The sequence below is a fragment of the Marmota marmota genome, unplaced genomic scaffold (assembly GCF_001458135.2).
Source record: "Marmota marmota marmota unplaced genomic scaffold, marMar, whole genome shotgun sequence".
Lineage (NCBI taxonomy): Eukaryota > Metazoa > Chordata > Mammalia > Rodentia > Sciuridae > Marmota > Marmota marmota.
The window spans coordinates 460,293-474,749 of NW_025999964.1; the positions used below are offsets into that span (position 1 = coordinate 460,293).

General features: G+C 55.7%; 1 protein-coding gene across 3 annotated transcripts; it reads left to right on the forward strand.

Annotated features, from left to right (window-relative positions):
* The first annotated feature begins 2,066 nt into the window (after positions 1–2,066).
* Dennd6b (DENN domain containing 6B) lies at positions 2,067–11,246 on the forward strand. 3 transcript variants are annotated; one of them, XM_048803191.1, is made up of 20 exons: positions 2,067–3,237; positions 5,487–5,525; positions 5,602–5,644; positions 6,221–6,333; positions 6,840–6,920; positions 7,445–7,550; positions 7,670–7,749; positions 7,830–7,892; positions 8,124–8,179; positions 8,806–8,928; positions 9,009–9,104; positions 9,205–9,299; positions 9,446–9,511; positions 9,723–9,787; positions 9,891–9,980; positions 10,051–10,104; positions 10,412–10,521; positions 10,608–10,710; positions 10,799–10,873; positions 10,957–11,246. In XM_048803191.1, exons 4-20 carry the CDS (start codon positions 6,253–6,255, stop codon positions 11,077–11,079), a joined length of 1,467 nt encoding a protein of 488 aa, XP_048659148.1. In that variant the 5' UTR covers positions 2,067–3,237; positions 5,487–5,525; positions 5,602–5,644; positions 6,221–6,252; the 3' UTR covers positions 11,080–11,246. The 3 variants fall into 3 exon arrangements, 2 of the variants coding, with proteins under 2 accessions (XP_048659148.1, XP_015362369.1); XR_007347622.1 differs by lacking the exon at positions 2,067–3,237 and having other exon boundaries at positions 4,467–5,525; positions 10,608–10,702; positions 10,957–11,019; XM_015506883.2 differs by lacking the exon at positions 2,067–3,237 and having other exon boundaries at positions 4,469–5,525.
* The last annotated feature ends 3,211 nt before the right edge of the window (positions 11,247–14,457 follow it).

The following is a 14,457-nucleotide window of genomic DNA, read 5'->3' on the forward strand; positions in this document are numbered from 1 at the left end:
TTCTCCCTCCCCGTCCTCGCCCCGTTCCGTCCCTCGTCCCTGCCCCCGGCCCCGTCCCAGCCCCTTCCTTCCCCTCCCCCAACCCGCCGCGTCCCCTCCCTCCCGCTCCGCCCCTTCTTCCCCCGAACTCCGCCTCGCCCTCTCGCCGCGCCTCTCCCCAGCCCCGCTCCTTCCTCCCTCCCCCACTCCCCGCACCTCTCTCCCACTTCGCCCCGCCCTCGCCCTCGGGCCACGCCCCTTAGCGCCACGCCACGCCACGCCCCTCCATCCTCTGGGTCCTGGTCTCTCCTTGCTAGGCCCAGTGCCCTCTTTGGATCCCCTTTACGCACATTTTTAGGCTGACTTCTTCTCCTACTCCTTCCAAAGAATATAGCATCCTCCTCCCTCTCCTAACTCCTCTTGCTCCTCCCCCCACCCAGCCTGTTAACCTCCTCCCTTCCTCAGGGCTCTAGAAGGCTCCCTAGGAAAAGGAAGGTAAGTGGGAGGTAGAACCTGACTTTGCAAACCGAGAGTGGATACAGTCTCACATCTCCCCTTCCTCCCTCCCCTAATGGCACCGCTTGAGGAAAGAGCCAGAGTACAGAGAGGTGAGATGATTTACTCTGGGCTACAGAGCCCACCTTCTGTTGTCCACATTGTTTCCCAAGTGAGGCCTTTTCTTAAAGCATTCTCACATCTAGTTTCCTAAGATGCAGCCACTCAGAAAGCTAATTCTGAGCAAGTCCTGATAAAGGCCACATGTCCTTGGGCTCCCAAGCATTTACTGTGGCACATTTGAGGGATTGGTGTTGGAGACTTAAGCCCACCTCTGAAATGTTCCATGGCAATCACCTGGGTCCTGGCGGTAGTTGAACCTGCAGAACTCTGGCAGTGAGTACATGGGCCACATGACTCCCTGATGAGGTTTGCCTCTTGCCTGTCATCCCTCCCCTGGAAATCTGGAAGAATGAATCTCGCTGACTGCCAGGGAGCACATATCTTGTATTCCCAACTCAGCCTGGCTGAGTGTTGTGAAACTCCAGCACTGTGCTTGATGCAGGAATGCTGAAGGAGGACACTGGTCACCTCCAGGAAACTGAAACAGGCTCAGCTTAGTCTTGGAGGATCAGAGAAAGGCAGTCAGAGGAGGGAACCTGTTTCAGGTAACCCCTTTCTCAGAAAGCTAACATAAGCGGCAAAGGCAAGGGCTATCCATTGATTCAGTCATTAAGTAAATCAAGTACGGAACAGCTGCATGAAATGGTCTCCTCAGGTGCTGCAAGATCCTATGACCATCAGACCTGGTGCAGACCCGTGCCTCAGCCACTGAGCAGGCCCTGCAGTGCCAGAGCTCAGCGATGTGGAAATAAACAAGAAGACAGGCTCTTGCCCTAAAGGAGTTCACCCTCTGCTAGAGACAGAGAGCAAGTAGTTCTGAACCTGTAGTGCTCATAGGACTCCTCCCTCAGCGCCTATAGGTGGGATTCCCATGCAGATGGGTACACTGGAACCTGTACGCAAGGGTTAGAGTTAGCTTGAGAGAAGAGTGAATAGAGTCATGGGGGTGACCAGAAAGTTCAGGTCAGATGAAGAAAGGTCCTGGTTCTGCCACCACAGCCCTTGAAAATGCACCTCAGTATCTCAGATCACTGGAGAGACTTCTGGGGTGCCTTGTAACCAGAGTGCCCAAAGAGCCCTTCCACTGTGTTGGCCACACCTGCTTGGGCAGCAGTCCCTATTGCATAGTCTCAGGACCCCTTTTTAGTCTTAAAAATTATTGAGGACCCCAGAGAGTCTTTTGTTAGCATGGGTTATATCTATCAATGCTTACTATGTTAGAGACTAAAGCTGAGAAAATTTTAAAATAGTTTTAACTTAAGAAAAACAAACATTACCACGCACAGTGTCACATGCCTCTAAGCTACTCTGGAGGCTGAGACAGGAGGATTACAAGTTTGAGGCCAGCCTAGGCAATTTAGCAAGATTTTCTCAAAAATAAGAACTGGGTGTAAAGCTGTGCAAGGCCCTGAGTTCAGTCCCTAGTACAATACAAAACAACAAAACACACAAATCCCAAAACATCCTATGTGTTTTTTGTTTTGTTTTGTTTTTTTGGGGGTGCTTGGGGATTTGAACCCACTGCTTCATGCATGCCAGGCAACCACTTTTACCACTGAGCCACATCCCCAGCCCACATCCTATGTATTGATGTAATAATATATGATTATGGCAACAACCATGTTTTCCAAAACAAAAATAATTGAGTGAAAAAGAAAGGTATCATTTGACTTCTTTTTGGTACTGGGGATTGAACTCAGGGGCCCTTAACCACTAAGCCATATCCCCAGCCCTTTTTATGTTTTATTTAGAGACAGTGTCTCACTGAGTTGCTGAGGCTACTCTTGAACTTGAGATCCTCCTGCCTCAGCCTCCCAAGCCACTGGGATTACAGGCATATGCCACCGTGCCCAGCTTCCTTTGACATTTGCACAAACCTTTTTAGTGTCTGACCAAATAGAGGACAGCTAGATTCTCATGTCAGGTCCTGCAGTGAGTCTCCCAGGGGACAGCATACCTCATGACCTCTGGGGAACTGTGTGAGAAGATGAGAGTAAAGATGGTACTGACTTACGGCAATGGCTTTGGCCTTGTGGACCCCTAGGTGTTGCATATCATGCTTTGAAAACCACTGCCTAGAGTTACCTCTCCAAGCAGAGTTCTCAGTGACCAGGAGTGGTGACCTGTGCAGACTAGCTCAGATGAAAAGAACAAGACGCTGAAGTAGTCCCTGGGCAGGCGGAACTTGGCCTGCAGCCACTCCTTTCTCTAAGGATTTGTTCCATTTGTCTCCTCACTTTGGCATGACCCTACCTGAGCACTTAGCTCCAGGTAAGCCATGAACAGGAGTTTCCTGGTCAGTTGTTCTAGAAGGGCCCTGGATATGGACACAGAGTTCAGAGGCCAAGGTGGCCTCCACAGATTCTGCAAGACTCCTGTGACCGTCAGACCAGGTACAGACCCTGACCTTAAGGACAGGGCCCTTTGGGGCCTCCAAGTACCCACCTGTCCTCAGCCCCCCTCAGTGCAGATACGGGTTCAGCCTGTGTCGTCTTGTGGATGCTGACTCTCATGGAGGTATCCTGGAGCCTCCTGTAGGTCCAGCCCCCTCGCCTCCTCTTCCCACTGCTGGCTCCCTTCCTCCTGGAGTACGCCTGACTGGCACCTCCTTGACCATGCTGTCCTCCAAGACTAAGGTTTGTAAGTATTATTAGAGTGCTTCAGAGAGACAGAACCAACATGGTGGATGGATGGATGAGGGGGATTAATGAGGGGAATTCACTCCTGTGATCACGGAGGCTGAGCAGTCCCACAGTAGACTCTCTACAATCTGGAGACCCTGGGAAACTGGTAGCATGGCTCAGTACAAGTCTGAAGGCCTCAGAAACAGGAAAGCTGGTGGTGTACCTCTGAGGCCCAGGCCAAAGGCTGGAGTGGGGCTAACTGGAGTCTAGAGGCTGCAGAACTTGGAGTCCTGGTCCAAAGCCAGGAGAAAAAGAGCTGTAGCTCCAGGAGAGTCAGGAAATCGCCTTTCTTCTACTTTTTTGGTTTGAGCCTCCACCTGACTGATGTGCCTGCCTACATTGAAAGCAGACCTTCCCCAATTAGTCTACTCCTCTGGAGACACCATACAAAAGTATGCTTTTCCACTTTTCTGTTTTCCTTAATGCAGTCTAATTGACACTTGACACTAACCATCATACCTACCTATCTTGGCTTCACTGATTTGCTTTCACACATTCCACAAACATCATAGTTGGGGAGGGTCTGTTCCCTGACAGATAAGGAAGGCAGAAGCATCAGGGACAGAGTGCCTGCCTTCAAGAGAATTAGCATGCAGCTAAAGACACAAAAGGGATCTAGCAGCAAACCCAGACCAAACCCTCAGTGCGGGCACAGCAACTCACCTTTCTGAGTTCAGCATACCCCTGGACACCCCAGCATAGAGCAACCCTGTCCAGCCTGAATGATCACGGGGATAGACATGGGGTCATCAGTGAGAAGGGAGCCCGTGGACAAAGACCCAGCAGGCTCTAGGAACAGCTGCTTTCTGGGAGAGCCAGCCCAGGAGATACCATAAGGTCTCCTTTTTTTTTTTTTTTTACCCACTCCCCTTGGTACTAAGGATGAAACCCAGGGCCACTCTACCACTGAACTACATTTCCAACCCTAAAAAAAAAAAAAAATATATATATATATATATGTATATATATGTATATGTATATATATATGGTTTAGGTGTTGATGAACCTTTATTTTATTTATTTATATGGGTGCTGAGAATCAGACCCAGTACTTCACACATGCTAGGCAAGAGCTCTACCACTGAGCTACAACCCCAGCTCCCTTTTTATTTATTTATTTTTTTAAATAATTTTATTTATTTATTTTTATTGTGGTGCTGAAAATTGAACCCAGCCCCACACTTATTAGGCGAGTGCTCTACCTCTGAGCCACAACCCAGCCCTCCCTTTTTATTTTTTTAAGACAAAGTCTCACTAAGATGCCCAGCCTGGCCTCTGATCCTCCTGTCTCAGCCTCCTGAGGAGCTGGCATTACAGGGATGTACTACTGAACCCAGTTAGGGCCCCTAACTTTTAAGAATCCTACGGGATGCTTAAACTTACTGCAGGGGAAGACAGAGCACTGTGTGGCACCACTGACAGCAGCTGACCCTGACCCTAACCCTAACCCTTACTCTGACCCTTGCCAGTGCCTCAGCTGCTGGACCTGGCTCCTGACTATACCTGCACAGCCTGCTGCCTCCAGGGCATACCCTGTCTCTAGAACATTCAAAGCTTATTTAGCCCATCCATTCTCTGAGGATAAGGCTTGTCCAGATGATCACTTATAGGTGGGGCACAAGCCCAGGTTGGGGAGAGCCAGTGAAGACAGTTGCATGGGTAGAGAATGCCTAGCAGGAAGCTGCCATCACGGAGTGGTTCCTGCTGCATCAGGTGACTTCTGAGCAACCCAAGAGGAGGTGGCAGGCTGTGAGGCCTGAGACACTGGCTTGGGGCAGTGGTGAGGGAGTGGAAGCCTAGCAAGTTAGCTCTAGGGAAGTGAGCTCCAAAGCTGCCCTCTTGATGCTGTGGAAAGCCAGCTGTCCAGGCTGGAAGAGGCAGAGAGGCCCCACCACAGTCTGAACAGGAGGTGGTGAGGCTTGGCCAGGTGGCCCTGGGCGAAGGAGTAAGAAAGTCAATCCAGTTGTTCTGGCCTTGTGCTAAGAGGCCCAGGAAGTAGACAGTGAGAAGCCTAAGCGGAAAGGGGAGCGTGCTGAACCTGGAGGTCAGGGAAGGGATAAGGAACTGGGAGGGTCTAGGTCAGAGAAGACAGTGCCCTGAGAGGGAGAGGGACGCTGGAAGGCAGAAGAGGTCCAGAAGAAGAGCTGGCCACACCACTTCAGCTGCTGTCAGTGGTGCCACACAGTGCTCTGTCTTCCCCTGCAGCTGGTGTACCCCAGTGACTTCCAGCTCACAGACAAGGAGGTAGGTCCTGGCCGTCTTGGGAGTGGACGTCCCCCAGGAATGAGGCAGCTCTCACTCACCAGACTCTGTGTTTCAGAAAAGCAGCATCTGCTACCTGTCATTTCCTGACTCCCACTCAGGTAGGTGGCCCCACCCTTCCTGGGTTGGACCCTAGCTCTGGAAAGGGGAAGAGACGGGCAAGAAGGGGGCTGATGGGGCCCAGGCCAGAGGCATCAAGGCTGCCAGTAAGAACATGGGGTGCTGCAGTGATGGGTCACACCCCCTGAGCCCCACCCAGTGGGGACATCCGAGCCCACGCTGAGCCAGGAGCCAGCTTCTTCACATTCTCATAGAAAGATGTGTCTGGGCAGAGGCACCAGCACTCTGCTCTCCACCTGAGGCCCTTGTCTGGCGCCTGGTGTGTTGCAGGCAGGCTGAACCAGCCTCCCACCTGGAAACTGAAGGTTCTTGTCTGTACTAAGTTTGTCACAAGACCTTTAGGTGAGGGGTGTGCAGGAATCAGGACAGGGGTCCACTGGGAAACAGATCCCTCGAGCTGAGCTTCCCCTCCAGGGCATTTGTGCCAACAGGGGACAGCTGGCCTAGGTGGGGCCTGGCTCACACCATGCAGGGCTCTGGTCCCTGGTCCCCACCCCTATGAGATAGTAGGAGAGGCTCCAACCCTGACCTGCGTGGGTGGGGCTGCCCCTTCGCAGGCTGCCTTGGGGACACTCAGTTCAGCTTCCGGATGCGCCAGTGTGGAGGGCAGAGGAGCCCCTGGCATGCAGACGACAGACCCTACAATGGTGGAGCCCCCGTGGCACTGCAGGTGAGCAGGGGGCTGCCTCTAGTCTGCTCCTCCCTTCCTTTCCAGGGGACCCTAGCTGACCCAAGCAGGCCCTTCTGTCGGGTCATTAACTGCTACAGGCTCTGCTTATTCTGCAAGCCCAGGTCCCAGCCTCCACTGGGGGTGGGCCAGCTCTTCTGGGGACTCACGGGAGTCCCTGGAGCACCTTCTTTGCATACTGGGGGGCAGGGCTGGGGTTGAACAGTGCGTGACTCAGTGAGCAGAGGTGTGCAGGCCCCTGAGCTTCTGTGTCAGCCGATATGTTCCCTGGAGTGGTGTTGTCTGCTTTGGACCCAAGGAACCCCAGCCCTGGCCCTGGAAGGCTTCCACTTTGGTAGCCGGCCCCAGAGTGCAGGGACAGCCCCTGCAGGAGCCCTGACTCCTCAGCTCCCTTCCTCCCTGCCTCCCTGTCCTGTTTCTTGCCATCCTTGTCCCTGGCCTAGACAGCTGGCCTGGGTGGGGCCTGGCTCACACCATGCTCCTTCCAGAGGGAGCCAACACACTACCTGGGCTACGTGTACTTCAGGCAGGTGAAGGACAGCTCTGTGAGGAGGGGCTACTTCCAGAAGGTGAGCTGGCGGCCACTCTGGGGTGGTCCATGGAGAGGGGAGACTGGCAAGCAGCAGGGAAGGCTATGGCGTGGAACAGGAGTCCCAGTCCTCTAGGAGCTTCATTCCTCTGTAGCCCCTTCCTTGCCATCTGTCTCCAGGCCCAGGACATCCCTGTTCCTCATCGTCCACTGGCCCATCGCACTCTCAGGGTTAAGACAGCTTCAGTTCTGAATTCAGGCACTGAGGCAAAAGCTGCTTGGCCCCTGGGGAGGTCATTCCTGAACTCTTGGTCACTTCTCATTTCCCTCTGAAGGGCTGGACTCCTGCCCCACCCAGCTGTCGTCTGGGGGGCTTCTCCACTCTATTTGGGAGGCATTGGGTTTTCCCTAATAATCCTGGGGTCTGAATCTGGCCATTCCAGGGCAGCTGTCCTATGAATCGGGCCAACTCTGGGTAAGCCTGGCTTTAGGGTCCCATAGGGCCCTAAGTAGCTGGGGTGGTGTCTGGAGAGGGGCATCATCTGATACCCTATGTCACTACAGTCTTTGGTACTGGTGTCCCGCCTGCCTTTTGTCCGGCTGTTCCAGTCGCTGCTGAGCCTAATTGCCCCTGAATATTTTGACAAATTGGCACCCTGCCTGGAAGCAGGTGAGTGACCCTCAGGCACATCAACACAGTCTCCTCATCCCAACTGCAGCCCCTGGTGGGCCTGAGCACAAAACTTCTCCTTGGGGAGAGCTCCTGACATTGGTCACCTATGTCCACAGTTTGTAATGAGATTGACCAATGGCCAGCCCCCGTGCCTGGGCAGACCCTGAACCTACCTGTCATGGGAGTCGTCATCCAGGTGAGGATCAGTTGAAGAGTGAGGGCCAGAGGTGCATGGATTCGCTTGCTCGCTCAGGCAGCCTCTCCCTTCCTCCCTAGGTGCACATCCCATCCCGGGTGGACAAGCTGGAGTCCAAGCCTCCAAAGCCGTGTGACCAAGAGGTGGGGGCTGGGTCTGGGGGACCTGGGCTTTGTTGAACCCTGCTCCCAGGCCAGGTGATATTGTAACCTCCCAGCCCACCTTGTGGGTGGCCAACCCCAGGCAAAGGGTGGAGCAGATGCTTTTCCTGCTCTTGTCCCCACAGAGGCCACAGTCACAGGGCGGGGGCTGAGGGCTCTCCTCCAGTGTAAGGTTCGACCTCAGCCTTGACCACCCTCCCCTCCGCTTCTTAGAACCTGCTGCCAGCCCCAGTGGTCCTTTCCAGTGTCCATGAATTAGACCTGTTCAGGTGAGCCCTGTGGGGTGCTACGTGCTGCTGCCTAAGGTGAGGACTGCCCATCTTGAGTGACCCTTTGGACAGTTCTGCAAGAGAAGACTTGTGCAGAAGAGGAAACCTGTGCCCACAGGAAATGGGCATGGTAGACAGGAAGGTTCTAGAAGGCAGGTGCCCAGAGAGGCTTTTGGGAGACACTTGCTGCCTGAGGAAACCCCTCTCTGCCTCTCTAAGCAAGTCTAGATCTGGGTTTTGAGACTGTCCTGCCCCTAGTTGGCCCAGCAGGAATCGGGGCTGCAGAATCTGGGTGGGTAGCCCCTACTTGGGTCTCAGGGCTGCTACAGGATTGCCAGCCCCTCAGACAGAGTCTAGGTTGAGTTCCCCATTCCCAGAGCCAGACTTAGTTTGGTATGTTAGAACAGGGGGTGGCCCTGCTAGCCCAAGACACACTCTTATATCTTCACATGTCCCTACCCACCATCTTGCCACTGGGGTAGGGCCCTATGTTCACCAGAGCTTGAGCTCAGTCCATGGTGTGCAACAGAGAGCTACCCAGCCCACAGGGGAAATGGCAGGGGAGCAGGGGTCAGGGAACCTCGGCCCTCTGCCTGACCTCCCCAACTGTTGCTGCCTGGCACCAGGTGCTTTCAGCCCGTGCTGACCCATGTGCAGATGCTGTGGGAGCTCATGCTTCTTGGGGAGCCCCTGGTGGTCCTGGCGCCTTCACCTGACGTGTCCTCAGAGATGGTGCTGGCCCTGACCAGGTATGAACCTCATGCACTGGACCATCCCGGCTGGGCCAGGCTGTCCCCCTCACTTGATTCCTGCTGTCCCTGTCCTGTAGCTGCCTGCAGCCCCTCAAGTTCTGCTGTGACTTCCGCCCCTACTTCACCATCCATGACAGTGAGTTCAAGGAGCTCACCACACGCACCCAGGCCCCGTAAGTGCGCGTCCTCCCCACCTGCCCTGGCCACCGTCCCTGGACCTTTCTCTGCCTCTTCTCTCTCCCTCTCTCCCCCTCTCTCTCTCTCTCTCTCTAGACCAAACGTGGTCCTGGGAGTCACAAACCCTTTCTTTATCAAAACACTCCAGCACTGGCCCCATGTACTTCGAATCGGGGAGCCCAGGATGTCAGGTGAGGGGTCCTGGGGAGGTCCAGGTAGGGAACTCGGAAGCCTCACCCGGGTTGGGACTTGCAGGGGTCTGAACCCTATGACCTCTGGGCCTGCGAGTAGTCAGAGCTCTGGGCACTGAGGCCTGGCCACTGCACATGTCTCGCAGGGGACCTTCCTAAGCAGGTCAAGCTGAAGAAGCCCTCCAGACTGAAGACTGTTGACACTAAGCCAGGTCTGTGCCCGGCTGGGGTCCCTCTGCTGCTGAGGGTCCCGTTTTGCCCTTGGCGGGTCTCCCTCCTCTCCTTCCACTCAGAGGCTTCACGGGGTGAGGTGGGAGAATATTCTCCTCTGTGACCGTGTAGTGTCTGGGGTGTGCAGGGGCTGCAGGAGTGTGTGTGTGGGGGGGGTCCCTGAAGGACAGCCCAGCTCTCTCCTCCTACCAGGCCTCTACACCTCCTACACAGCCCACCTGCACCGGGACAAGGCGCTGCTCAAACGGCTGCTCAAGGTGCGGGTTGCTGGGAGGCACTGGATGTAGGGTCCTGGTGTGCTGTGGAGGGCCATGTGGGCTCAGGCTGCTTTGGGGCTCAGCCCCGGACTCCTTCCTGCAGGGTGTGCAGAAGAAGCGGCCGTGGGACATGCAGAGTGCCCTGCTGAGGCGGCACCTCCTGGAGCTCACGCAGAGCTTCATCATCCCCCTGGTGAGGCCTGGACAGGAGGGGAGGGCGGCACAGGGCTCTGACCCCAGGCTCACTCCCCTCCCACCCACAGGAGCATTACATGGCCAGCCTCATGCCACTGCAGAAGAGCATCACACCCTGGAAGGTGGGGTCCAGAGGGTTCTGGGAACGGTGGATTTTGTCCCCATCTCAGAGAAGTGAAGGGTGGGGTAGACGTCTACATGGAGCAGAGGTGGGGAGGGAGGTAGTGCACAAGTCACCAGGGGTCCCTCACAGGGCAGAGAAATGGGGAGGCCACAAGAAAGGGGTCTGACAAGCCCTGGAGGGGCTTCTGCCTGGGAAGGGCCATCCAGGGATCTGACAAGTCCTGTGAGGAGGTTCCCAGCCCCCAACATGCAGGACCTGTGGGGCTGTGCTCCCCAAGCACCGAGCTCACCTGGCCCCCGTCTCAGACCCCTCCCCAGATCCGCCCCTTCCATCAGGAGGACTTCCTGCAGAGCCTGGAGCATGCAGGACCCCAGCTCACCTGCATTCTCAAGGGCGACTGGCTGGGCCTCTACAGGTTGGTAGATGGTGGACACAGGCTGCCCATGGCCACCCTTGGCACACTGGAACAACCCCACAGCTGCTGCTACTTGCCACCCACAGGCGATTTTTTAAGTCACCCCATTTTGACGGCTGGTACCGGCAGCGGCACAAAGAGATGGCCCAGAGATTGGAAGCCCTGCACCTGGAGGCGATTTGTGAGGCGGTGAGGGAGGACCAGGGGTGAGAGGGTGGGCCCAATCCCAGACAGAGAGGGGGCCTCAGTGACAGAGAACCCCAAATGCCCCTGTCAGAACATCGAGACCTGGATGCAGGACAAGTCGGAGGTAGAAGTGGTAGACCTGGTCCTGAAACTTCGGGAGAAGCTGGTGAGACATCATCCTGTCCTGCCCAGCCACCACCTGTCCAGCAGGAGGGTTACATCTGCACCTGACCACCATTGCCCTTGCAGGTGCGGGCACAAAGCCACCAGCTGCCAGTGAAGGAGGTGACGTTGCAGCGGGCACAACTGTACATTGAGACGGTCATCGGCTCCCTGCCCAAGGATCTGCAGGCTGTCCTGTGCCCTCCCTAGGGTGGGGCAAGGTGTGCAGTCCCTGGAACCTGTCTGCCAAGCCCCTCCACCCTGGGGTGACCTTCAGCCAAGCCTGAGCTCCCAGCCTTTGCCCCCTTCCCAGGCTGTGGCCCCCCCCTACTTTCACCACCTTTGTCCCAGCAGTAAACGTAACATTTGGAACCACAGCCTGGTCCCTGACTGTTGGGGGATTGTGTGCTGGCAAAACCTTGCCCCCCTCCTGGGCCCCACCTGCCCTCCATGGGCTACAGCCAGAGGGAAGTGGGAGGGGACTGAGCTTTGGGCGCACCCACTGCCCACCCCTCCTGGCGCCCATCTGCCCACACTCCATGTTTGAGGTGTCCTTTAGCCTCAGCAGGCCGCCCTGCCTAGGAAGGGGGTAGGCCTCTCCCCTCACCATCTGCCCACCCCTGCCTTGCCTGGGGACAAGAAGGGCACCTGGTCCACAGTCAGGCTCTTGAGGGCAGAGGTTACTTTGCCATGTGAGGACCTGTCCCCTGCCTGCCTGGGGCTGTGGTTTATTGGGGTGGGGGAATCAAGGGAAGTGTGAGGGCCCAGCAGGGCTGCTGGGAAAGGCTCTCCTGGCATGGCCCTGGCTCCCTCTCTTGAAGCACCCCACGGCGGGGCTGGGCAGTAGTTCAGTAAGAGCACCTGCCTAGCACGCGTGAGGCCCTGGGTTCTATCCCCAGCACCTCAAAGGCAAGAAACAAGACCTATCCCAGTGAGTACCATTTCCATGCTCTCCATACAGGCACCTGCCAGTGGCCTGCCTGGCTGTCCCCTTGTGTCCACCCCTGCCATGGAGCATCCTGACCAGCTCCCACAGCCTTGGGGTACAGCTGATCTCTGTGGCAGGAGTGAGGGTACCATTTCTGAGGTGCCACCTTTGGGTGTGGGTGTTCCCTTCATTCACCACCACCAGACCTGGGTCCGGTGAGGAACAGTGTCTCACCACTCAGCACAGGGTAGCAGCACCATCAGGGACCATGGGAGGACATGCACTGAGGTGTGGACCCAGAACTGCAGCCAAGTCTCAGTTGAGAATCACCTACTGGGAGCCTATGGGTGGGTCTCCTGACCACTCAGAACTTCAGTGTCCTTATCTGAAGACACTGAAACTAGACGATGTAGATGCCTCACAGGGGAGCTGCTGGAAGGCCCTGTCCACAGAGACTGGGCTCTGGCCCTGGGAGGCCTGAAAGGGGCACTGGTGGAACAGGCAGGTAGGTGTAGGGCTGGGGGAGGGGATTTTGCTTCTCTTCTGAGGCCCCAGGCAACTCAACTGTAAGGAATCCTGGCTCACATCCTCCTATGAAGCCAGGGTAGGTTGAGTGCTGCCTAGCTTTCCATGCTGGGCTTAGCCAAGTCCCCACATGCCAAGGTGCTGGTCCAGTGTTCGTGAGTGCCAGCAGTATTTGCACAGACATCCACCCCCGACCACAGCTGCTGTGCCCATTTTACAGATGAGAAAACTGAAACACAGGATGGGTGATGATGGGCAGATGAGCTAGGTCACTCCAGTGCAGGGTCAGAGGAGATGAATGTTGGCAACAAGAGTTTGGGTGTGTGGAGGTGAAGACCCCAGAGTGAAGAAGGGTGACACCAACTCCTAGTGCAGCCCCAGGCAGTACCCCCAACTATCTGGCTTGGGTATGCCAGCTCCCTACTGAGAGCCTGGTCTCTAGGGTTTTTCCGAGGTGCTGGTGCCTTCCTATGTGGCCAGCTGCAACGCTGACCTCCACAAGACGGGGCTGAGCAGACGATAGAGGTTCTGTTGAAGGGCCCACTGCAAAGCCAGGTGCAGTGGCACATGCCTTTCATTCCAGCTACTCAGGAGGCTGAGGCAGGAGGATCACAAGTTGGAGGCCAGCCCCAGCAACTTAGACCCTGTCTCAAAATAAAATTTTTTAGAAATGAGCTCAGAATGTAATTCAGTGGTAGAGCACTTTCCTAGCAGCATGATGGCCTGGCTTCATCCCCAGTATCCCACACACACAACCTAAAACCGTGGCTTCAGCTGGGTCCTTCTGCCAGCTCCATCCTGTTGCTGCCTCCTGCTCTCCCAGGATGGCTGAGCTCTAAATGGCTTGGCCTCTGTCCCAAGCAGTGTCCTGGACCTGCCCTGCCTCCAAGCCAGGCCAAAGGTATACCCTGGAGGTAGAGGAAGGTCTACAGAGAGGTAGGGGTTCCAGCTCCCCAAATTGGAGAGGGCTCTGAGCAGGCCTGTGGGGGTCAGGGAGGGCTGAGGGAAGTCACGCTGCAGAGCTGCTCCAGGGGCAGACAGGAAGGGTGGCTTTTTACCCTCCAGCTTCCTGTATTCTATTTCAAGACTCCTTTAATCTGGGATAGTGGCCTTCCAACATCTTTGGATTAAAATGTGATAGTGCTTATCTTTTTTTTTTTTTTTTTTAATAAAAAGTTTGCAGCCCTATTAGACCCTCGTAATTTTGGAGTACTCTGGTGGGGGGTGTTTGGCTGTCGTGACAGCTGCTGTTGTTCAGGACCCAGTTAGAGAAGGAGTGTGCTGGACAGGGTCAGGGCCTGGCGGCTTGGGACTGAGGGAAGACAGACAAACTGAAAGAACTAATGATTGACAGGTTCCCAATCAGATCTGCAATGGTTTTATCTAGCTGGGGGAGGCTGAGTATTGGGGCAGGTGCCAGGGTGGGGGAGCACTGGAGGAGGAGATGCCTGAGGAAGAGAGAAGAGGAAGTAAATCATCTGCAAGGTTGAGAAGTCCTCAGAGAAAGGATGTCACAGAGTGGAGCCAGAGTAGGTTTAGGCCCCAAATCCTATCTGCAACTGGAGGGTCCGAATTAGATCTCCACCTTTTAAATCTAGAGAATCCCAGGAGCATCAGGACGAGGGCATGGGGCGCTCAAGAGGCTGGAATTGGGGCCAGCTCCATCCCCAAAATGGGACCCTCAGGAAGAGTTTCTGTCCCTCTTACTGTCCTGGAAAAGAGGCAGATGAAGGGCCCTGAGTGAGTTTTTGAGACTTTCCCAAGTGCCCTCTCTCCCTAGGAGGTTGGGCTGCTGTGGGTCCCGGTACAGGGTCAAGGTCAGGCAGCCCTCACCCAAAACGGCGGGGTGGAACCGGCCTGTTCCCTTTTGGGGATGGGGCTGCTGCTGCCTGCTCATCTCAGAACGCTTGGGGACCTCCGGCATGCACGGGGTACCCCCTTAGTGCTAAGCCAGAGGCTTACCACCGGTGGACCGGGGCGTTCCGGAGAAGGTGCCCTGGCCCAGGAGACTCTACGGGAGCCAGTAGTCCTGGGACGGCGGCAGGTCAGGCAGGGTGCTGAAACAGGTAAGAGGGTTTGCTGTTCTGCACATGTTCTCCTGGGCCCTTCCCAGGACCTAAGCTGGGGGCTGTCTC

Bases quoted from the DNA above. Each gene is read 5' to 3' on its own strand.
- Dennd6b (XM_048803191.1), top strand. From the start codon at position 6,253: ATGCGCCAGTGTGGAGGGCAGAGGAGCCCCTGGCATGCAGACGACAGA. The intron at 7,893-8,123 runs GTGGGGGCTGGG...TCCGCTTCTTAG, and splicing joins CAAAGCCGTGTGACCAAGAG to AACCTGCTGCCAGCCCCAGT. The intron at 9,981-10,050 runs GTGAGGCCTGGA...TCCCACCCACAG, and splicing joins AGAGCTTCATCATCCCCCTG to GAGCATTACATGGCCAGCCT.